The following is a 24509-nucleotide window of genomic DNA, read 5'->3' as shown; positions in this document are numbered from 1 at the left end:
ATTTCACATCGGTTACAACAGCCTAATCTCGTGAGTTGATAGGCTTAAAATAGTCATAAACAGCGCTGTGCTTGCGAAGAGCTGCTGGCAAAATGCACGAAAGTGCTGTTTGAATGAATGCTTACAAGTCTGCTGGTGCCTACCATCGCTCAGTCAGACTGCTCTATCAAATCATAGACTTAATTATAACATAATAACACACAGAAATGTGAGCCTTAGGTCATTAATATGGTCCAATCTGGAAACTATCATCTCGAAAACAAGACTCAAACAAGACATTTATTCTTTCAATGAAATACGGAACCGTTCCGTATTTTATCTAATGGGTGGCATCCATCAGGATTTATTTTAGCTAAATATGCAGGTTTAAAAATATATACTTCTGTGTATTGATTTTAAGAAAGGCATTGGTGTTTATGGTTAGGTACACGTTGGAGCAACGACAGTCCTTTTTCGCGAATGCGCACTGCATCGATTATATGCATAAGTTTAATGCTAGCTAGCAACTTACCTTGGCTTCTTACTGTATTCGCGTAACAGGCGGGCTCCTTGTGAGGCAAGCCATAGTCCGGGTTGCCGTTTGACTAGATGTTCAGGAGTCTTATTGCTTTGGGGGTAGAAGTTGTTTAGAAGCCTCTTGGACCTAGACTTGGCGCTCCGGTACAGAGGTCCTGGATGGAAGGAAGCTTGGCCCCAGTGATGTACTGGGCTGTACGCACTACCCTCTGTAGCGCTTTGCGGTCGGAGGCCGAGCAGTTGCCACACCAGGCAGTGATGCTCTCGATGGTGCAGCTGTAAAACCTTTTGAGGATCTGAAGACCCATACCAAATCTTTTCAGTCTCCTGAAGGGGAATAGGTTTTGTCGTGCCCGCTTCACGACAGTCTTGGTGTGTTTGGACCATGTTAGTTTGTTGGTGATGTGGACGTCAAGGAACTTGGAGTTCTCAACCTGCTCCACTACAGACCCGTCGATGAGAATGGGGGTGTGCTTGGTCCTCTTTTCCCTGTAGTCCACAATCATCTCCTTAGTCTTGATCACGTTTAGGGAGAGGTTGTTGTCCTGGCACCACACTGCCAGGTCTCTAACCTCCTCCCTATAGGCTGTCTCATTGTTGTCGGTGATCAGTCCTACCACATTTGTGTCATCGGCAAATGTAATGATGGTGTTGGAGTCGTGCCTGGCCGTGCAGTCGTGAGTGAACAGGGAGTACAGGAGAGGACTGAGTATGCACCCCTGAGGGGCCCCTGTTTTGAGGCTCAGCGTGGCAGATGTGTTGTTACCTACCCGTACCACCTGGGGGCGGCCCATTTGTGTATCTGTGAGAGTGTGTGCATATGGAGCAGTGGTTGTCACCTGTGTGCAGTGTGTCCGTAGGTGCATGTGTGTGTTTGTGTGTGTAACCTGTGTGTGGTGGTGTGATGGTGGTGGGTACACAGTGCCTGGAGTACTGTTCTCTCCATACTCAGAGCGTTTGGCCCGCTGTGGGTCCACGAAGACATCACTCCTAAGAACCCCAACTGTAAGAGCTCTGACCAGCTGTCCAACTTCCTCCGACACGTCATCTCTGTCTTCAAGGAGTCCAAGTCAGGTAACACACCAACAGATAACTTTATTATGAATAACTCAAACCATCTTTTTGATTTAAAAATATATATTTTTAAGCATTTTATTGTGTGATGTCTCTAAATGTTGTCTGTCACTAGCTGCACCATTTCACCAAGTAACATTCAGAGTATTAATGTAGTTGGTGAATAAAGGTGGTTCTAATACTTGTTTTATCACTCATTTGAAGCACTTTTGTTGTTCCTGAAGCCACATCACCTCTTATGGAGCTTATAGCCTGGTTCCTCTCTAGGTTTCTTCCTAGGTTCTGGCCTTTCTAGGGAGTTTTTCCTAGCCACCGTGCTTCTACACCTGCATTGCTTGTTGTTTGGGGTTTTTAGGTTGGGTTTCTGTACAGCTCTTTATGACATCAGCTGATGTAAGAAGGGCTTTATAAATACATTTGATTATAAATACATTTCATTTATTGATATGATGTCATACAAGAGGCCTGTGCCCAGATTCACAAAACCGTCTTAAGAAGCAATATAGACTTAAGAAGAAAGTTAAGCAAAGTTGCTATTCTTCAAAAAGGTTATTGGAAATGTTCTTGTGCTATTTCTTATGTTTCTCCTTAATCAAAAAGTTAAGAAGAAATTTGATTCTTAAATAAAATGATTGGATTTGTTCTTAATTCCAAGATAGCTAAACCCTCGTGTTAAACTCTGGGCAGTGAGAGAAAAATCTCATGAAAGCAATTGAACCTGTTTAATTCATTCACAAACTTCATTTACAAACTGAGTAATCTCAGTAGGAAATATGCTAACATGATTACTGTTGTTAGCTAGATAGCTAGCTAAACCGGTTGCCTAGCAACAAACATTTTAAGAAGTTTTGTATGAAGATATTTGAGGAGTTCGTAAGATAATTATTAAATCTTAAGATATTGTGGAGGAATTGTGCTTACGAACTATCTTATGAACTTCTTATTTTATTTTTATTAAGAACCTTAAGAAGTGTTTTGTGAATCTGGGCCCAGGAAATGAAGTATCTGGAGAATCATGACATCTTGTCAAATTATTTTTCTTTATTGGTCAGATTTCCACCTTGAACAGCAGTTGAGTGATGTAGCGTTGCAGACCGCTCTGTGCAGCTCGTCTCGTCACTACGCTGGGCGGAGCTTCCAGATATTCAGAGCTCTCAAACAGCCAATCAACGCTCACGCTGTATCCGACCTGCTCTCACGATTGGTGGAGGTGGTGGGAGAGCACGGGGACGAGGTGCAGGTATGTGTATCAGTGTGTGTTTGTACCTAACGTTAGTGTGTGTGTGTGTGTGTGTGTGTGTGTGTGTGTGTGTGTGTGTGTGTGTGTGTGTGTGTGTGTGCGCGCGCGCGCTCCAGGGCCATGTGGTCGAGGTAACAAATCAAATGGTATTTGTAACATGCGCTAAATACAACAGGTGTAGGTAGACCTTACCGTGAAATGCTTACTTACAAGCCCTTAACCAACAATGCAGTTCAAGAAATAGAAACAAGACATTTATTCTTTCAATGAAATACGGAACCGTTCCGTATTTTATCTAATGGGTGGCATCCATCAGGATTTATTTTAGCTAAATATGCAGGTTTAAAAATATATACTTCTGTGTATTGATTTTAAGAAAGGCATTGGTGTTTATGGTTAGGTACACGTTGGAGCAACGACAGTCCTTTTTCGCGAATGCGCACTGCATCGATTATATGCATAAGTTTAATGCTAGCTAGCAACTTACCTTGGCTTCTTACTGTATTCGCGTAACAGGCGGGCTCCTTGTGAGGCAAGCCATAGTCCGGGTTGCCGTTTGACTAGATGTTCAGGAGTCTTATTGCTTTGGGGGTAGAAGTTGTTTAGAAGCCTCTTGGACCTAGACTTGGCGCTCCGGTACCGAGGTCCTGGATGGAAGGAAGCTTGGCCCCAGTGATGTACTGGGCTGTACGCACTACCCTCTATATATAGTACCTGTACTGAGTCAATGTGGAGGCTATATACAGGGGGTACATGTACTGAGTCAATGTGGAGGCTATATACAGGGGGTACATGTACTGAGTCAATGTGGAGACTATATACAGGGGGTACATGTACTGAGTCAATGTGGAGGCTATATACAGGGTGTACTGGTACTGAGTCAATGTGGAGCCAATATACAGGGGGTACCGGTACTGAGACAATGTGGAGGCTATATACAGGGGGTACATGTACTGAGTCAATGTGGAGGCTATATACAGGGGGTACTGAGTCAATGTGGAGGCTATATACAGGGGGTACATGTACTGAGTCAATGTGGAGGCTATATACAGGGGGTACCTGTACTGAGTCAATGTGGAGGCTATATACAGGGGGTACCGGTACTGAGACAATGTGGAGGCTATATACAGGGGGTACATGTACTGAGTCAATGTGGAGGCTATATACAGGGGGTACCGGTACTGAGACAATGTGGAGGCTATATACAGGGGGTACTGAGTCAATGTGGAGGCTATATACAGGGGGTACTGAGTCAATGTGGAGGCTATATACAGGGGGTACATGTACTGAGTCAATGTGGAGGCTATATACAGGGGGTACCTGTACTGAGTCAATGTGGAGGCTATATACAGGGGGTACCGGTACTGAGACAATGTGGAGGCTATATACAGGGGGTACATGTACTGAGTCAATGTGGAGGCTATATACAGGGGGTACCGGTACTGAGACAATGTGGAGGCTATATACAGGGGGTACATGTACTGAGTCAATGTGGAGGCTATATACAGGGGGTACTGAGTCAATGTGGAGGCTATATACAGGGGGTACATGTACTGAGTCAATGTGGAGGCTATATACAGGGGGTACCTGTACTGAGTCAATGTGGAGGCTATATACAGGGGGTACCGGTACTGAGACAATGTGGAGGCTATATACAGGGGGTACATGTACTGAGTCAATGTGGAGGCTATATACAGGGGGTACCGGTACTGAGACAATGTGGAGGCTATATACAGGGGGTACCGGTACAGAGTCAATGTGGAGCCAATATACAGGGGGTACCGGTACTGAGTCAATGTGGAGGCTATATACAGGGGGTACTGAGACAATGTGGAGGCTATATACAGGGGGTACATGTACTGAGTCAATGTGGAGGCTATATACAGGGGGTACCTGTACTGAGTCAATGTGGAGGCTATATACAGGGGGTACCAGTACAGAGTCAATGTGGAGCCAATATACAGGGGGTACCGGTACTGAGTCAATGTGGAGGCTATATACAGGGGGTACTGAGACAATGTGGAGGCTATATACAGGGGGTACATGTACTGAGTCAATGTGGAGGCTATATACAGGGGGTACCTGTACTGAGTCAATGTGGAGGCTATATACAGGGGGTACCGGTACTGAGACAATGTGGAGGCTATATACAGGGGGTACCTGTACTGAGTCAATGTGGAGGCTATATACAGGGGGTACCTGTACCAAGTCAATGTGGAGACTATATACAGGGGGTACCTGTACCAAGTCAATGTGGAGGCTGTATACAGGGGGGTAGCGGTACAGAGTCAATGTGGAGGCTATATACAAGGGGTACCAGTACAGAGTCAATGTGGAGGCTATATACAGGGGGGTACCTGTACAGAGTCAATGTGGAGGCTATATACAGGGGGTACCTGTACAGAGTCAATGTGGAGGCTATATACAGGGGGGTACTGGTACAGAGACAATGTGGACGCTATATACAGGGGGGTACCTGTACAGAGTCAATGTGCAGGCTATATACAGGGGGTACCGGTACAGAGTCAATGTGGAGGCTATATACAGGGGGTACCAGTACAGAGTCAATGTGGAGGCTATATACAGGGGGTACAGGTACAGAGTCAATGTGGAGGCTATATACAGGGGGTACCGGTACCGAGTCAATGTGCAAGGGTACATATTAGTCGAGGTAATTTGTAAAGTGACTATGCATAGATAATAAACAGTGAGTAGAAGCAGTGTAAAAACAAAGGTAAAGTAATGTCTGTGTTACAAGGCTATGTGATGGAGGTAACAGTAATGTCTGTGTTCCAGGGCTATGTGATGGAGGTAACAGTCATGTCTGTGTTCCAGGGCTATGTGATGGAGGTAACAGTAATGTCTGTGTTCCAGGGCTATGTGATGGAGGTAACAGTCATGTCTGTGTTCCAGGGCTATGTGATGGAGGTAACAGTAATGTCTGTGTTCCAGGGCTATGTGATGGAGGTAACAGTCATGTCTGTGTTCCAGGGCTATGTGATGGAGGTAACAGTAATGTCTGTGTTCCAGGGCTATGTGATGGAGGTAACAGTCATGTCTGTGTTCCAGGGCTATGTGATGGAGGTAACAGTCATGTCTGTGTTCCAGGGCTATGTGATGGAGGTAACTGTAATATCTGTGTTCCAGGGCTATGTGATGGAGGTAACTGTAATATCTGTGTTCCAGGGCTATGTGATGGAGGTAACAGTAATGTCTTTGTTCCAGGGCTATGTGATGGAGGTGTTGCTGACTCTAGAATCCGTGGTGGTGAACCTGGCTGAGTGTCTGAAGAACAGTGATCTGATGGCTGCTCTGACCAGGTAGGAGTTCTATTTCACCCCTCTACACTTTCACTTTCATTCATCTGCTGTTCATCATGCAGATATGTTGACTTTATGTTACAGTCTTTATGTTACAGTCTTTATGTTACAGTCTTTATGTTACAGTCTTTATGTTACAGTCTTTATGTTACAGTCTTTATGTTACAGTCTTTATGTTACAGTCTTTATGTTACAGTCTTTATGTTACAGTCTTTATGTTACAGTCTTTATGTTACAGTCTTTATGTTACAGTCTTTATGTTACAGTCTTTATGTTACAGTCTTTGTTACAGTCTTTATGTTACAGTCTTTATGTTACAGACTTTATGTTACAGTCTTTATGTTACAGTCTTTATGTTACAGTCTTTATGTTACAGTCTTTATGTTACAGTCTTTATGTTACATTCTTTATGTTACAGTCTTTATGTTATAGTCTTTATGTTACAGTCTTTGTTAGTCTTTATGTTAGTCTTTATGTTACAGTCTTTGTTAGTCTTTATGTTACAGTCTTTATGTTACAGTCTTTATGTTATAGTCTTTATGTTACAGTCTTTGTTAGTCTTTATGTTAGTCTTTATGTTACAGTCTTTGTTAGTCTTTATGTTACAGTCTTTATGTTACAGTCTTTGTTAGTCTTTATGTTACAGTCTTTATGTTACAGTCTTTATGTTACAGACTTTATGTTACAGTCTTTATGTTACAGTCTTTATGTTAGTCTTTAAGTTACAGTCTTTGTTAGTCTTTATGTTAGTCTTTATGTTACAGTCTTTATGTTACAGTCTTTGTTAGTCTTTATGTTAGTCTTTATGTTACAGTCTTTGTTAGTCTTTATGTTACAGTCTTTATGTTACAGTCTTTGTTAGTCTTTATGTTAGTCTTTAAGTTACAGTCTTTATGTTACAGTCTTTATGTTACAGTCTTTATGTTACAGTCTTTATGTTACAGTCTTTATGTTACAGTCTTTATGTTACAGTCTTTATGTTACAGTCTTTATGTTAGTCTTTAAGTTACAGTCTTTGTTAGTCTTTATGTTAGTCTTTATGTTACAGTCTTTATGTTACAGTCTTTATGTTACAGTCTTTATGTTACAGTCTTTGTTAGTCTTTATGTTACAGTCTTTATGTTACAGTCTTTGTTAGTCTTTATGTTACAGTCTTTATGTTACAGTCTTTATGTTACAGTCTTTGTTAGTCTTTATGTTACAGTCTTTATGTTACAGTCTTTGTTAGTCTTTATGTTACAGTCTTTATGTTACAGTCTTTTGCCTTCAACAAGTCATCTGAATCAGCATAGGCAATAGCCTACTTAGACAGTTGGTTTAGTTAACAGTATGGTCAACTATTCACTCTAGCTTTGTTCTTTCTAACCCCTCTGTAGGACCTCCTCCCCAGACTTCTTGACCAATGAGAAGCTTGAGAAGCAGTTTAACAGGAAGAGCACTGGCCAGCTCAACCTGCCGGGGGTGGGGCTTAGCGGCCTCTCAGCCGAACGCAGCCGACACCAGCGGTCCTATTCTGTACCCAAAAAGTTTGGTGAGAGCGGCAACCAATCACACGATCCGCCTCGCAGCGCTACCCTCGACCGCATCCAGGCCTGCACCAATCACGGCCTGGGCCGGCCCGGACGGAGTATACACGCCTCCTCGGCGTCGACTAATCGAATTGATCCTAGCGTGCTGTCTGATCCTGCCCACGTGTCCCATCCTTCGTCCCTATTGGCTACGGTGTTCTGGGTGGCGGTGTCACTCATGGAGTCAGATTTTGAGTTTGAGTATCAGATGTCCCTCAGGCTGGTCCACAAGCTGCTGTCTAAGGTGGGTCGTGTAAACATGGTCCACAAGTTACTGTCTAAGGTGGGTCGTGTAAACATGGTCCAGAAGCTGCTGTCTAAGGTGGGTCGTGTAAACATGGTCCACAAGCTACTGTCTAAGGTGGGTCGTGTAAACATGGTCCACAAGCTACTGTCTAAGGTGGGTCGTGTAAACATGGTCCACAAGCTACTGTCTAAGGTGGGTCGTGTAAACATGGTCCACAAGCTACTGTCTAAGGTGGGTCGTGTAAACATGGTCCACAAGCTACTGTCTAAGGTGGGTCATGTAAACATGGTCCACAAGCTGCTGTCTAAGGTGGGTTGTGTAAACATGGTCCACAAGCTACTGTCTAAGGTGGGTCGTGTAAACATGGTCCACAAGCTACTGTCTAAGGTGGGTCGTGTAAACATGGTCCACAAGCTGCTGTCTAAGGTGGGTCGTGTAAACATGGTCCAGAAGCTGCTGTCTAAGGTGGGTCGTGTAAACATGGTCCACAAGCTGCTGTCTAAGGTGGGTCGTGTAAACATGGTCCACAAGCTGCTGTCTAAGGTGGGTCGTGTAAACATGGTCCACAAGCTGCTGTCTAAGGTGGGTCGTGTAAACATGGTCCACAAGCTACTGTCTAAGGTGGGTCGTGTAAACATGGTCCACAAGCTACTGTCTAACGTGGGTCGTGTTAACATGGTCCACAAGCTACTGTCTAAGGTGGGTCGTGTAAACATTGTCCACAAGCTACTGTCTAAGGTGGGTTGTGTAAACATGGTCCACAAGCTACTGTCTAAGGTGGGTCGTGTAAACATGGTCCACAAGCTACTGTCTAAGGTGGGTCGTGTAAACATGGTCCACAAGCTGCTGTCTAAGGTGGGTCGTGTAAACATGGTACACAAGCTACTGTCTAAGGTGGGTCGCTTAAACATGGTCCACAAGCTACTGTCTAAGGTGGGTCGTGTAAACATGGCATAATACATGATAATTGGTAAATCAAACTGTACATTTGAGTGTCATATTTCACTACACCTGTAAACAAGCTGCTGTCTAAAGTGCTATGGGTTTTGTAATATAAATGTAATGATAATGCAATGGCTTTATCCACAAGTTACTGCCAAAGGTTGATAATACATGTGATAAGAATGTACCCTGTACATACGTAGAGAACTCTAAAGTTAAACCGGAACTCCATTTCCCAGGTGCCCCTGGACCGGGCTGAGAACCGTGAGCGTTTGGAGAAGCTGCAGGCCCAGCTGAGATGGAGTGGTTTTTCTGGACTACAACAGCTGTTGTTAAAGGGCTTCACCTCCCAGACGACCTCTGACCTCACCCTGCAACTCTTCTGTCAGCTCACACCTGTCTCACGAGTCCCCGTGGTCGACACATCACAGGCTATAGGTACGTATTGATTAGTCAGTCTGTCAATCAATCAATCTATCAATTAATCAAGGACTAGACCATAACGAAACAATCCCATTGGGTAAAAGATGTAGAGAGATACATGTAGGATGTACAGCTGGAGGCTAAACACTGACATTTACCCTCGGTGACATTTACAAAAAACAAGGGAGGAAGAAGAGGGAACAAATTGCATCTGACATAACACACACTGAATGACCAGTATAACCCTCTACCCTGCTGGTATAGACCAGTATAACCCCCTACCCTGCTGGTATAGACCAGTATAACCCCCTACCCTGCTGGTATAGACCAGTATAACCCCCTACCCTGCTGGTATAGACCAGTATAACCCTCTACCCTCCAGATATAGACCAGTATAACCCCTACCCTGCTGGTATAGACCAGTATAGCCCTCTACCCTCCAGATATAGACCAGTATAACCCCCTACCCTGCTGGTATAGACCAGTATAACCCTCTACCCTCCAAATATAGACCAGTATAACCCCCTACCCTGCTGGTATAGACCAGTATAGCCCTCTACCCTCCAGATATAGACCAGTATAACCCTCTACCCTGCTGGTATAGACCAGTATAGCCCTCTACCCTGCTGGTATAGACCAGTATAACCCCCTACCCTGCTGGTATAGACCAGTATAACCCTCTACCCTGCTGGTATAGACCAGTATAACCCTCTACCCTCCAGGTATAGACCAGTATAACTCCCTACCCTGCTGGTATAGACCAGTATAACCCCCTACCCTGCTGGGATAGACCAGTATAACCCTCTACCCTCCAGGTATATACCAGTATAACCCCCTACCCTGCTGGTATAGACCAGTATAACCCTCTACCCTGCTGGTATAGACCAGTATAGCCCTCTACCCTGCTGGTATAGACCAGTATAACCCTCTACCCTGCTGGTATAGACCAGTATAGCCCTCTACCCTGCTGGTATAGACCAGTATAGCCCCCTACCCTGCTGGTATAGACCAGTATAACTCCCTACCCTGCTGGGATAGACCAGTATAACCCTCTACCCTCCAGGTATATACCAGTATAACCCCCTACCCTGCTGGTATAGACCAGTATAACCCTCTACCCTGCTGGTATAGACCAGTATAGCCCTCTACCCTGCTGGTATAGACCAGTATAACCCTCTACCCTGCTGGTATAGACCAGTATAGCCCTCTACCCTGCTGGTATAGACCAGTATAGCCCTCTACCCTGCAGATATAGACCAGTATAACCCTCTACCCTGCTGGTATAGACCAGTATAGCCCCCTACCCTGCTGGTATAGACCAGTATAGCCCTCTACCCTGCTGGTATAGACCAGTATAGCCCCCTACCCTGCTGGTATAGACCAGTATAACGCCCTACCCTCCAGATATAGACCAGTATAACCCTCTACCCTGCTGGTATAGACCAGTATAACCCCCTACCCTGCTGGTATAGACCAGTATAACCCCCTACCCTGCTGGTATAGACCAGTATAGCCCCCTACCCTGCTGGTATAGACCAGTATAACCCCCTACCCTGCTGGTATAGACTAGTATAACCCCCTACCCTGCTGGTATAGACCATTATAGCCCCCTACCCTGCTGGTATAGACCAGTATAGCCCCTCTACCCTCCAGGTATAGACCAGTATAACCCCCTACCCTGCTGGTATAGACCAGTATAACCCTCTACCCTCCAGGTATAGACCAGTATAACCCTCTACCCTCCAGGTATAGACCAGTATAGCCCCTCTTCCCTCCAGGTATAGACCAGTATAACCCTCTACCCTCCAGGTATAGACCAGTATAACCGCCTACCCTGCTGGTATTGACCAGTATAGCCCTCTACCCTCCAGGTATAGACCAGTATAGCCCCCCTACCCTGCTGGTATAGACCAGTATAGCCCTCTACCCTGCTGGTATAGACCAGTATAACCCTCTACCCTCCAGATATAGACCAGTATAACCCTCTACCCTGCTGGTATAGACCATTATAATCCCCTACCCTGCTGGTATAGACCAGTATAGCCCCTCTTCCCTCCAGGTATAGACCAGTATAACCCTCTACCCTCCAGGTATAGACCAGTATAACCCCCTACCCTGCTGGTATTGACCAGTATAGCCCTCTACCCTCCAGGTATAGACCAGTATAACCCTCTACCCTCCAGGTATAGACCAGTATAACTCCCTACCCTGCTGGTATAGACCAGTATAACCCTCTACCCTCCAGGTATAGACCAGTATAACCCTCTACCCTCCAGATATAGACCAGTATAACCCTCTACCCTCCAGGTATAGACCAGTATAACCCCCTACCCTGCTGGTATAGACCAGTATAACCCTCTACCCTCCAGGTATAGACCAGTATAACCCTCTACCCTACAGATATAGACCAGTATAACCCTCTACCCTCCTGGTATAGACCAGTATAACCCTCTTCCCTCCAGGTATAGACCAGTATAACCCCCTACCCTCCAGGTATAGACCAGTATAACCCTCTACCCTCCAGGTATATACCAGTATAACCCTCTACCCTGCTGGTATAGACCAGTATAGCCCTCTACCCTCCAGATATAGACCAGTATAACTCCCTACCCTGCTGGTATAGACCAGTATAGCCCTCTACCCTGCTGGTATAGACCAGTATAGCCCCCTACCCTGCTGGTATAGACCAGTATAACCCTCTACCCTGCTGGTATAGACCAGTATAGCCCCCTACCCTGCTGGTATAGACCAGTATAACCCCCTACCCTGCTGGTATAGACCAGTATAACCCCCTACCCTGCTGGTATAGACCAGTATAGCCCCCTACCCTGCTGGTATAGACCAGTATAACCCCCTACCCTGCTGGTATAGACCATTATAGCCCCCTACCCTGCTGGTATAGACCAGTATAGCCCCTTTTCCCTCCAGGTATAGACCAGTATAACCCTCTACCCTCCAGGTATAGACCAGTATAACCCCCTACCCTGCTGGTAAAGACCAGTATAACCCTCTACCCTCCAGGTATAGACCAGTATAACCCTCTACCCTCCAGGTATAGACCAGTATAACCCCCTACCCTGCTGGTATAGACCAGTATAACCCTCTACCCTCCAGGTATAGACCAGTATAACCCTCTACCCTGCTGGTATAGACCAGTATAACCCTCTACCCTCCAGGTATAGCCCCCTACCCTCCAGGTATAGACCAGTATAACCCTCTACCCTCCAGGTATAGACCAGTATAACCCTCTACCCTCCAGATATAGACCAGTATAACCCTCTACCCTCCAGGTATAGACCAGTATAACCCTCTACCCTGCTGGTATAGACCAGTATAACCCCCTACCCTCCAGGTATAGCCCCCTACCCTCCAGGTATAGACCAGTATAACCCTCTACCCTCCAGATATAGACCAGTATAACCCTCTACCCTCCAGATATAGACCAGTATAACCCTCTACCCTCCAGATATAGACCAGTATAACCCTCTAACCTCCAGGTATAGACCAGTATAACCCTCTACCCTCCAGGTATAGACCAGTATAACCCCCTACCCTGCTGGTATAGACCAGTATAACCCTCTACCCTCCAGATATAGACCAGTATAACCCCCTACCCTGCTGGTATAGACCAGTATAGCCCTCTACCCTCCAGATATAGACCAGTATAACCCCCTACCCTGCTGGTATAGACCAGTATAGCCCTCTACCCTCCAGATATAGACCAGTATAACCCCCTACCCTGCTGGTATAGACCAGTATAACCCTCTACCCTCCAGATATAGACCAGTATAACCCCCTACCCTGCTGGTATAGACCAGTATAGCCCTCTACCCTGCTGGTATAGACCAGTATAACCCCCTACCCTGCTGGTATAGACCAGTATAACCCTCTACCCTGCTGGTATAGAGCAGTATAACCCCCTACCCTGCTGGTATAGACCAGTATAACCCTATACCCTCCAGGTATAGACCAGTATAACCCCCTACCCTGCTGGTATAGACCAGTATAACCCTCTACCCTGCTGGTATAGACCAGTATAGCCCTCTACCCTGCTGGTATAGACCAGTATAGCCCCCTACCCTGCTGGTATAGACCAGTATAGCCCCCTACCCTGCTGGTATAGACCAGTATAACCCCCCCTACCCTGCTGGTATAGACTAGTATAACCCCCTACCCTGCTGGTATAGACCATTATAGCCCCCTACCCTGCTGGTATAGACCAGTATAGCCCTCTACCCTCCAGATATAGACCAGTATAACCCTCTACCCTCCAGATATAGACCAGTATAACCCTCTACCCTCCAGATATAGACCAGTATAACCCTCTAACCTCCAGATATAGACCAGTATAACCCCCTACCCTCCGTGGGCAGGTATAGAGCTCTCCTATTCAAATCTAAGAGAACAGCTTCTGGTTTTGTGCCCAACATCCATCAAACTCATGAAGTTTGAATTTGTATATACCTTGGGATTTGTTTGTATATATGTGTATATATCTTGGGATGTGTTTGTATGTTGGTTTATATATCTTGGGATGTGTTTGTATGTTGGTTTATATATCTTGGGATGTGTTTGTATATATGTTAATATATCTTGGGTTTGCATAGAACCCTTCTAATTCTTAATACTGTAGCCTACATGTGTTGTTATGTGTCTTGTGTGTACCTCTCTCTCTCTCTCTCTCTACCACTCTCTCCTATCCATCTCTCTCCTATCCATCTCTCTCCTATCCATCTCTCTCCTATCCATCTCTCTCCTATCCATCTCTCTCCCTCTCTAGGTTTTCCCCTGAATGTGCTGTGTCTCTTGCCTCATCTTGTGCAACACTTTGGCCACCCCACTCAGTTCTGCAAGGAGAGCGCTGAGAGGATCGCACAGGTAAAATACATTTCAAATGGTCTTACGTTTATAGTGTTGTTCCTGTTGCAGTTAAAGAGTCTGTTTCATTGTCTTAGATCGTTGTCCAGCTTCTCTGTTGTTTACCACAGAGTTACATCTACTCCATCAGTTCCGTAGCTTCCTGTTTCTCTCCCCCTCCCCCCAGGTATGTCTGGAGGAGAAGAACACCAAGCTGTCTCACCTGGCCCATGTGATGACCCTGTATAAGAACAGGTCGTACACGCGGGACCCCTTCTCCTGGGTCAGCGTCGTGTGTCGCTATCTCCACGAGGCCTTCGCTGACATCACGCTCAACATGGTCACCTACATGGCTGAGGTGAGCATCACGCTCAACATGGTCACCTACATGGCTGAGGTGAGCATCACGCTCAACATGGTCACCTACATGGCTGAGGTGAGCATCACACTCAACATGGTCACCTACATGGCTGAGGTGAGCCTCACACTCAAGATGGCTGAGGTGAGCATCACACTCAACATGGTCACCTACATGGCTGAGGTGAGCCTCACACTCAACATGGCTGAGGTGAGCATCACACTCAACATGGCCACCTACATGGCTGAGGTGAGCATCACACTCAACATGGCCACCTACATGGCTGAGGTGAGCATCACACTCAACATGGCCACCTACATGGCTGAGGTGAGCATCACACTCAACATGGCCACCTACATGGCTGAGGTGAGCCTCACACTCAACTTGGCCACCTACATGGCTGAGGTGAGCATCACACTCAACATGGCCACCTACATGGCTGAGGTGAGCATCACACTCAACATGGCCACCTACATGGCTGAGGTGAGCCTCACACTCAACTTGGCCACCTACATGGCTGAGGTGAGCCTCTCACTCAACATGGGCACCTACATGGCTGAGGTGAGCATCACACTCAACATGGCCACCTACATGGCTGAGGTGAGCATCACACTCAACATGGCCACCTACATGGCTGAGGTGAGCCTCACACTCAACATGGCTGAGGTGAGCATCACACTCAACATGGCCACCTACATGGCTGAGGTGAGCCTCACACTCAACATGGCTGAGGTGAGCATCACACTCAACATGGTCACCTACATGGCTGAGGTGAGCCTCACACTCAAAATGGCCACCAACATGGCTGAGGTGAGCATCACACTCAACTTGGCCACCTACATGGCTGAGGTGAGCATCACACTCAACATGGCCACCTACATGGCTGAGGTGAGCATCACACTCAACATGGCCACCTACATGGCTGAGGTGAGCCTCACACTCAACTTGGCCACCTACATGGCTGAGGTGAGCCTCTCACTCAACATGGGCACCTACATGGCTGAGGTGAGCATCACACTCAACATGGCCACCTACATGGCTGAGGTGAGCATCACACTCAACATGGCCACCTACATGGCTGAGGTGAGCCTCACACTCAACATGGCTGAGGTGAGCATCACACTCAACATGGCTGAGGTGAGCATCACACTCAACATGGTCACCTACATGGCTGAGGTGAGCCTCACACTCAACATGGCTGAGGTGAGCATCACACTCAACATGGCCACCTACATGGCTCAGGTGAGCATCACACTCAACATGGCCACCAACATGGCTGAGGTGAGCATCACACTCAACTTGGCCACCTACATGGCTGAGGTGAGCATCACACTCAACATGGCCACCTACATACCTGAGGTGAGCATCACACTCAACATGGCCACCTGCATACCTGAGGTGAGCATCACACTCAACATGGCTGAGGTGAGCATCACACTCAACATGGCCACCTACATACCTGAGGTGAGCATCACACTCAACATGGTCACCTACATACCTGAGGTGAGCATCACACTCAACAGGGCCACCTACATGGCTGAGGTGAGCATCACACTCAACAGGGCCACCTACATGGCTGAGGTGAGCATCACACTCAACAGGGCCACCTACATACCTGAGGTGAGCATCACACTCAACAGGGCCACCTACATGACTGAGGTGAGCATCACACTCAACATGGTCACCTATGTGGCTACATGGAAAAGGCTTTAAATTCACCAATATGCACATTTCCACCCAGTGTTACAAATACCTTTATCAGTCTGAGGTCCTACAAATAATCTACTTTTTTTTTACGGAATATATGACCCATATCAAATCAAAATCTAATTGTAGTTAATTGTATTTGTCACATGCTTCATAAACAACAGGTGTAGACTAACAGGGAAATGCTTACTCAGGACCTTTCCCAACAATGCAGAGAGAAAGAAAATAAAATAAAATAGAGAAATAATAGAAAAGTAATAACATGTAACAATAAATACACAATGAGTAACGATAACTTGGCTATATACACAGGTACCAGTACTGAGTCAATGATAACTATATACAGGAAGTACCAGGTAATAACTTGTCTATATACACAGGTACCAGTACTGAGTCAATGATAACTATATACAGGAAGTACCAGGTAATAACTTGGCTATATACACAGGTACCAGTACTGAGTCAATGATAACTATATACAGGAAGTACCAGGTAATAACTTGGCTATATACACGGGTACCAGTACTGAGTCAATGATAACTATATACAGGAAGTACCAGGTAATAACTTGTCTATATACAAGGGTACCAGTACTGAGTCAATGATAACTATATACAGGAAGTACCAGGTAATAACTTGGCTATATACACGGGTACCAGTACTGAGTCAATGATAACTATATACAGGAAGTACCAGCTAATAACTTGGCTATATACACGGGTACCAGTACTGAGTCAATGATAACTATATACAGGAAGTACCAGGTAATAACTTGTCTATATACAAGGGTACCAGTACTGAGTCAATGATAACTATATACAGGAAGTACCAGGTAATAACTTGGCTATATACACGAGTACCAGTACTGAATCCATAGGCAGGCGTTCGATGTATATATAGTGTATGTAAACACTCCAAGCACACAGCCATGCAATCTCCATTGACAAACATTGGCAGTAGAATGGCCCGTACTGAAGAGCTCAGTGACTTTCAACGTCGCACCGTTATAGGATGCCACATTTTCAACAAGTCAGTTTGTCTAATTTCTGCCCTGCTAGAGCTGCCCCAGTCAACTGTAAGTGCTGTTATTGTGAAGTGGAAACTTCTAGGAGCAACAACGGCTCAGCCGCGAAGTGGTAGGCCATACAAGCTCACAGAACGGGGCCGCTGAGTGCTGAAGGGCGTAGCACGTAAAAATTGTCTGTCCTCGATTGCAATACTCACTACCGAGTTCCAAACTACCTCTGGAAGCAACGTCAGCACAATAATTGTTAGTGGGGAGCTTAATGAAATGGGTGTCCATCGTCGAGCAGCCGCACACAGGCCTAAGATCACCATGCGCAATGCCAAGAGTCTGCTGGAGTGGTGTAAATCTCTTCTCCATTGTACAATGGAGCATTGGAAACGCATTCTCTGGAGTGATGATCATGGTCCAAACATGAAGAGGCCACGACAACACCTTTTCTCCCTCAGGAGACTGAAAAGATTCGGCATGGGGTCCCCAGATCCTCAAAAGGTTCTACAGCTGCACCATCGAGAGCATGGTTGCATCACCGCCTGGTATGGCAACTGCTCGGCATCTGACCGTAACAGCGCTACAGAGGGTAGTGCGAATGACCAAGCTTCCTGCCACCCAGGACCAATATAATAGGCGGTGTCAGAGGAAACCCCATAAAATTGTCAGAGACCGGAGCACCAAGTCTAGGACCAAAAGGCTCATCAACAGCTTCTACCCCCAAGCCATAAGACTACTGAACAATTACCCTACTTTTGGTAATGTAGTGTATGTGTATGTAACTAGGAATCACGTTACAGATGATAAACAGTAACAGCAGCATATGTGATGAGTAAAAAAAGTTATTGCAAAAATTGTCAATGCAGATAGTCTAAGTAGCTACAGTGGGGAGAACAAGAATTTGATACACTGCTGATTTTACAGGTTTTCCTACTTACAAAGCATGTAGAGGTCTGTAATTTTTATCATAGGTACACTTCAACTGTGAGAGACGGAATCTAAAACAAAAATCCAGAAAATCACATTGTATGATTTTTAAGTAATCGCTGCATCTCTGTGTCTGTAGTAGAGGTGATCTAGAGTTTTTTTTTGCCTCTAGTTGCACAGGTGACAAGCTGGTAGAAATGAGGTAAGACAGATTTCAGTTTTCCTGCATTAACATCACTAGGATGAGCTTTGCTTATGGCCCTATTCAGCTCGTTGGGTACAGTCTTAGTGCCAGTATCGTTTTTTTGGTGGTAAGTTGACAGCAATGAAAACTATAGATGAAAACTCTCTTGGTAAATAGTATGGTCTACAGCTTATCATCTATCTCTCTCTCCCCCTCTCCCTCCCCCAATCTCTCTGCTGTAGCTCCTGGACAAGGGCCTACCCAGCATGCAACAGTCATTGCTCCAGATCATCTACTGTCTGTTGAGCCACATGGACATGACGGTTGTCCAGGTCAGACAGTTCAACGCTGACGTCCTGAAGACCATCGAGAAGTTTGTACAGGTCAGTCCTCTACCTACCTAGCGACCTCAATACCTGCCGCAATACCGTAATACCCTCCCCAATACTGCAATATATACCCCATATACTGCAATACCTGCCCCAATACTGCAATACCTGCCCCAATACTGCAATATCTACCCCAATACTGCAATACCTGCCCCAATACTGCAATACCTGCCCCATATACTGCAATACCTGCCCCATATACTGCAATACCTGCCCCAATACTGCAATACCTGCCCCAATACTGCAATACCTGCCCCATATACTGCAATACCTGCCCCATATACTGCAATACCTTCCCCGATACTGCAATACCTGCCCCAATACTGCAATATATACCCCAATACTGCAATACCTACTGTACCACAATATGTACCCCATATAATGCAATTACCTGCCTTAATACTGCAATATCTAGCCCATATACTACATATCTGCCCCAAAACTGCAATACCTGCCCCAATACTGCGTATATCTGCCCCAATACTGTAATATCTACCCCATATACTGCAATACCTGCCCCAATACTGCAATATCTACCCCATATACTGCAATACCTGCCCCAATACTGCAATACCTGCCCCAATACTGCAATATCTGCCCCAATACTGCAATATCTGCCCCAATACTGCAATATCTACCCCATATACTGCAATATCTACTCCAATACTGTAATGCCTGCCCTAATACTGCAATACCTGCCCCAATACTGCATATTTCTGCCCCAATACCCCATAATATCTACCCCATATACTGCAATATCCTACATTTGGCTGTGTGTGTGTGTGTGCGTATAACCCTCTCTCTCTGTCCATCAGACGGTCCACTGGAAGGATGCGTTAAACATTCTGAAGCTGGTGGTGTCTCGGTCAGCCAGTCTGGTCCACCCAGCTTATAGCCACGCCCACGGTGACCTCTCTAACCTGGAGGTCAGTAGGATCTGGGACGGATCAGCCAAGGCCCTGCCCGGCAAGACACTGGACTTCACCTTTGACATATCAGAGGTGGGAGAGCCATCGAACACAGACACGCATACTCTGTCTTACTTTGAACGACTGACAACCCTCTCTCTCTCTCTCTCTCTCTTTTTCTCATTCTTTCTGTCTCTCTCTCTCCCTCTCTCTCCTGATCTCTTGTTCTCTATCTCTCTCTCTGTCTCTGAAGTAATCTGTTGTGTCGTTATAGTACTCATGTTTATAGAGATATGTTACTAAGAAAAGGTTGGATGGCTAGTGTTAAAATATTATAGTATTAATAGCTGTTTGTTTATCTCTCTCTCTCTCTCTCTCTCTCTCTCTCTCTCCTAGACTCCAGTGATCGGGCGGAGGTTTGATGAGCTGCAGGGGTCAGGGGGTAGAGAGGGGAAGGCCAGGGCTGTGACCCGTAGCACCTCCTCCACCTCCTCTGGTTCTAACTCCAACACCGTCCTAGTGCCTGTCAGCTGGAGGAGACCTCAGTCCTCACAGGTAACATACCAGTCAGTCAGTTAGTTAGGTAACACGGTTGTTTCCTTCTGGTAGTTTAACCACGGTATTTGGTCAAAGAGAGACATAGTTGTTTGGTTGTGAAGTGGTTTGTTGAAGGTTGTTTCATTGTGGTACTGTAACTATGCTAGATGGAGTAGATGATCCATAATATAGAAATGTTAAAGCTACATTTCATATGTTCAATAACACCTCTCCCTCCTGCAGAAGAGAACTAGAGAGAAGCTGGTGAACGTTCTGTCTCTGTGTGGACAAGAGGTTGGCCTCACCAAAAACCCCTCGGTGAGTCAACACACTGTCGCCTCTTCCTTACCTGTCCTTACAGGTGGTCTGGAGCTGATGGAGGTGCAGACTGTTATGACACTGTTATAAACCTGTCGTCATGGTTACCTGTCCCTACAGGTGGTCTGGAGCTGATGGAGGTGCAGACTGTTATGACACTGTTATAAACCTGTCGTTATGGTTACCTGTCCCTACAGGTGGTCTGGAGCTGATGGAGGTGCAGACTGTTATGACACTGTTATAAACCTGTCGTCATGGTTACCTGTCCCTACAAGTGGTCTGGAGCTGATGGAGGTGCAGACTGTTATGACACTGTTATAAACCTGTCGTCATGGTTGCCTGTCCCTACAGGTGGTCTGGAGCTGATGGAGGTGCAGACTGTTATGACACTGTTATAAACCTGTCGTCATGGTTACCTGTCCCTACAGGTGGTCTGGAGCTGATGGAGGTGCAGACTGTTATGACACTGTTATAAACCTGTCGTCATGGTTACCTGTCCCTACAGGTGGTCTGGAGCTGATGGAGGTGCAGACTGTTATGACACTGTTATAAACCTGTCGTCATGGTTACCTGTCCCTACAGGTGATCTTCTCGTCCTGTGGGGACCTGGACATGATGATGGAGGTTCAGGGGAGCGGCGTGTCTTCAGAGGAGGGAGGAACCAGAGAAGACACACTGGATGACACGGCGTCGGAGCAGCAGTTCAGAGTGTTCCGAGACTTTGACTTCCTGGATGTAGAGCTGGAGGACGGAGAGGTGAGACAGTTACCATGGAGACAGAGACACACCCACGCTAAGGGTAACCATGGACACAGGCCACATCCTCCCATACTGTCACTAAGGAGACAGGCCACACCCACTTAGACTGTTACCAAAGACAGCACCAGGCCACTCCCACACTGACATTACTCATGTACATCTTTGCTTTTACAAATGTATATACAGTATTCTCCCTTTCTCTCTTCCTTTCTCTTTTGTGTATGCCTGTCTTCTCTCTAGCTCTCTGTCCCTAACACGTTGTTTCTGTAATGTCTTCTTCTTCTCTCTCTCTTCCCCCATCTCTCTCTCTCTCTCTCTCTCTCTCTGTAACTCTGTATTTCTCTCTCTCCCCTCTGCTGCATTAGGAGCTCCAGGTAAGCTCTGTCTCACGCTGTGAATGTGGTGCTCTGAGCGTGTGCAGTAAGGCAGCATTAATGATGTCACACTTAAATGCCTGTTGCTAGGGTGATCCAGTCAGCCGTTCTGTGCATGAGCTCATAACAGTTCTGTGGTGTTGTTATGGTAACTTACAGATGCTGATATTCATAGGTTGCACCTCCGTAACTCGGTCGCGTCGTGCCATTGTTATGAACTTTCTCAAGCCGTCCTCTATCGGCGGCGCCATCGTGGTGCCCTAAAGTGGCGATAAGCCTAGTCATTGTGGACAGAGCCTAAATAAATTTACTTAAGACAGATGGCAATGTTGTCAATAGCTAGCAAAGTTTGTCAAAAAAATAGCTAGCAATGCTAACGCCAGCTAGCTAAAAATCCGGTGGCCTCCGTTCAATCTTAGCGAGCTAGTTAACGTTAAGAAAGTCAATCTGGTGACATCGAAATAATGACGAAAGATTTTCTTACTAAGTATTTGTCTCCTATTGAAATGTGTCATCGTGTTTCCAAGCCACTGTAAAAATACACTTTAGATGAAATCTTAATCCGCGCTCATTGTCGATGCGTTACAATGCTCAGTCGGGTATCAGTGCAAAACAATATTGTGAGGAAACATGCAGTCCATGAATAGGTAAAGTGATAGTTCACCCAGAATTTCAAAATTAAATTGACATGTTTTTTTTTCACCAAAGTAACTCTGTAACTTCTGTGAATGATCCTTTTCAGTCTGAGGACATTTGTGTGCCGTTTTGAACAAATGCATGCCGGATATGAGTTTTGCAGAGGAGCATTGCTTAAGTTGACCTGTGTGTGTGTTTTCAGGGCGAGAGCGTGGATAACTTTAACTGGGGTGTACGGAGGCGTTCCCTGGACAGCACAGAGCTTGGTGACCTGTTAGAGGAGAGTCAACACTCAGGCAGCACCCCCAGTCTGGGACAAGAAGACCCACAGGACTCTGACCAATCATCAGAGGAAGAAGAGTCCTCTACCAGTCAGAGTCTGTCTCACTCACAACTGGTTAGTACTGACCATGAGATGAACATAGCACAACCTCAACACACCACAACTACACTCACAACTGGTTAGTACTGACCATGAGATGAACATAGCACAACCTCAACACACCACAACTACACTCACAACTGGTTAGTACTGACCATGAGATGAACATAGCACAACCTCAACACACCACAACTACACTCACAACTGGTTAGTACTGACCATGAGATGAACATAGCACAACCTCAACAGAACACAACTACACTCACAACTGGTTAGTACTGACCATGAGATGAACATAGCACAACCTCAACAGAACACAACTACACTCACAACTGGTTAGTACTGACCGTGAGATGAACATAGCACAACCTCAACACACCACAACTACACTCACAACTGGTTAGTACTGACCATGAGATGAACATAGCACAACCTCAACACACCACAACTACACTCACAACTGGTTAGTACTGACCATGAGAAGAACATAGCACAACCTCAACACACCACAACTACACTCACAACTGGTTAGTACTGACCATGAGATGAACATAGCACAACCTCAACACACCACAACTACACTCACAACTGGTTAGTACTGACCATGAGATGAACATAGCACAACCTCAACACACCACAACTACACTCACAACTGGTTAGTACTGACCATGAGATGAACATAGCACAACCTCAACACACCACAACTACACTCACAACTGGTTAGTACTGACCATGAGATGAACATAGCACAACCTCAACACACCACAACTACACTCACAACTGGTTAGTACTGACCATGAGATGAACATAGCACAACCTCAACACACCACAACTACACTCACAACTGGTTAGTACTGACCATGAGATGAACATAGCACAACCTCAACACACCACAACTACACTCACAACTGGTTAGTACTGACCATGAGATGAACATAGCACAACATGAACATAGCACAACCTCAACACACCACAACTACACTCACAACTGGTTAGTACTGACCATGAGATGAACATAGCACAACCTCAACACACCACAACTACACTCACAACTGGTTAGTACTGACCATGAGATGAACATAGCACAACCTCAACACACCACAACTGGTTAGTACTGACCATGAGATGAACATAGCACAACCTCAACACACCACAACTACACTCACAACTGGTTAGTACTGACCATGAGATGAACATAGCACAACCTCAACACACCACAACTACACTCACAACTGGTTAGTACTGACCATGAGATGAACATAGCACAACCTCAACACACCACAACTACACTCACAACTGGTTAGTACTGACCATGAGATGAACATAGCACAACCTCAACACACCACAACTACACTCACAACTGGTTAGTACTGACCATGAGATGAACATAGCACAACCTCAACACACCACAACTACACTCACAACTGGTTAGTACTGACCATGAGATGAACATAGCACAACCTCAACACACCACAACTACACTCACAACTGGTTAGTACTGACCATGAGATGAACATAGCACAACCTCAACACACCACAACTACACTCACAACTGGTTAGTACTGACCATGAGATGAACATAGCACAACCTCAACACACCACAACTACACTCACAACTGGTTAGTACTGACCATGAGATGAACATAGCACAACATGAACATAGCACAACCTCAACACACCACAACTACACTCACAACTGGTTAGTACTGACCATGAGATGAACATAGCACAACCTCAACACACCACAACTACACTCACAACTGGTTAGTACTGACCATGAGATGAACATAGCACAACCTCAACACACCACAACTGGTTAGTACTGACC

At 45.8% G+C, this 24509-nt stretch overlaps 1 protein-coding gene across 1 annotated transcript in view; it reads left to right on the top strand.

Annotated features, from left to right (window-relative positions):
* The window catches only part of fryb (furry homolog b (Drosophila)), a 120883-nt gene that overhangs the window by 75086 nt on the left and 21288 nt on the right, over positions 1-24509 (top strand). The window contains exons 40-53 of the mRNA XM_031808761.1: positions 1439-1590; positions 2643-2830; positions 6056-6150; positions 7527-7962; positions 9147-9345; positions 14111-14208; positions 14375-14545; positions 18621-18761; positions 19583-19768; positions 20072-20230; positions 20456-20530; positions 21113-21286; positions 21655-21663; positions 22502-22696. Of these exons, the coding sequence (XP_031664621.1) occupies positions 1439-1590; positions 2643-2830; positions 6056-6150; positions 7527-7962; positions 9147-9345; positions 14111-14208; positions 14375-14545; positions 18621-18761; positions 19583-19768; positions 20072-20230; positions 20456-20530; positions 21113-21286; positions 21655-21663; positions 22502-22696 (2278 nt within the window). The remainder of the gene's footprint in view (positions 1-1438; positions 1591-2642; positions 2831-6055; positions 6151-7526; positions 7963-9146; positions 9346-14110; positions 14209-14374; positions 14546-18620; positions 18762-19582; positions 19769-20071; positions 20231-20455; positions 20531-21112; positions 21287-21654; positions 21664-22501; positions 22697-24509) is intronic.

Source organism: Oncorhynchus kisutch, linkage group LG29 (genome assembly GCF_002021735.2).
Source record: "Oncorhynchus kisutch isolate 150728-3 linkage group LG29, Okis_V2, whole genome shotgun sequence".
NCBI lineage: Eukaryota > Metazoa > Chordata > Actinopteri > Salmoniformes > Salmonidae > Oncorhynchus > Oncorhynchus kisutch.
This window is presented reverse-complemented; position numbering and strand designations above follow the sequence as displayed.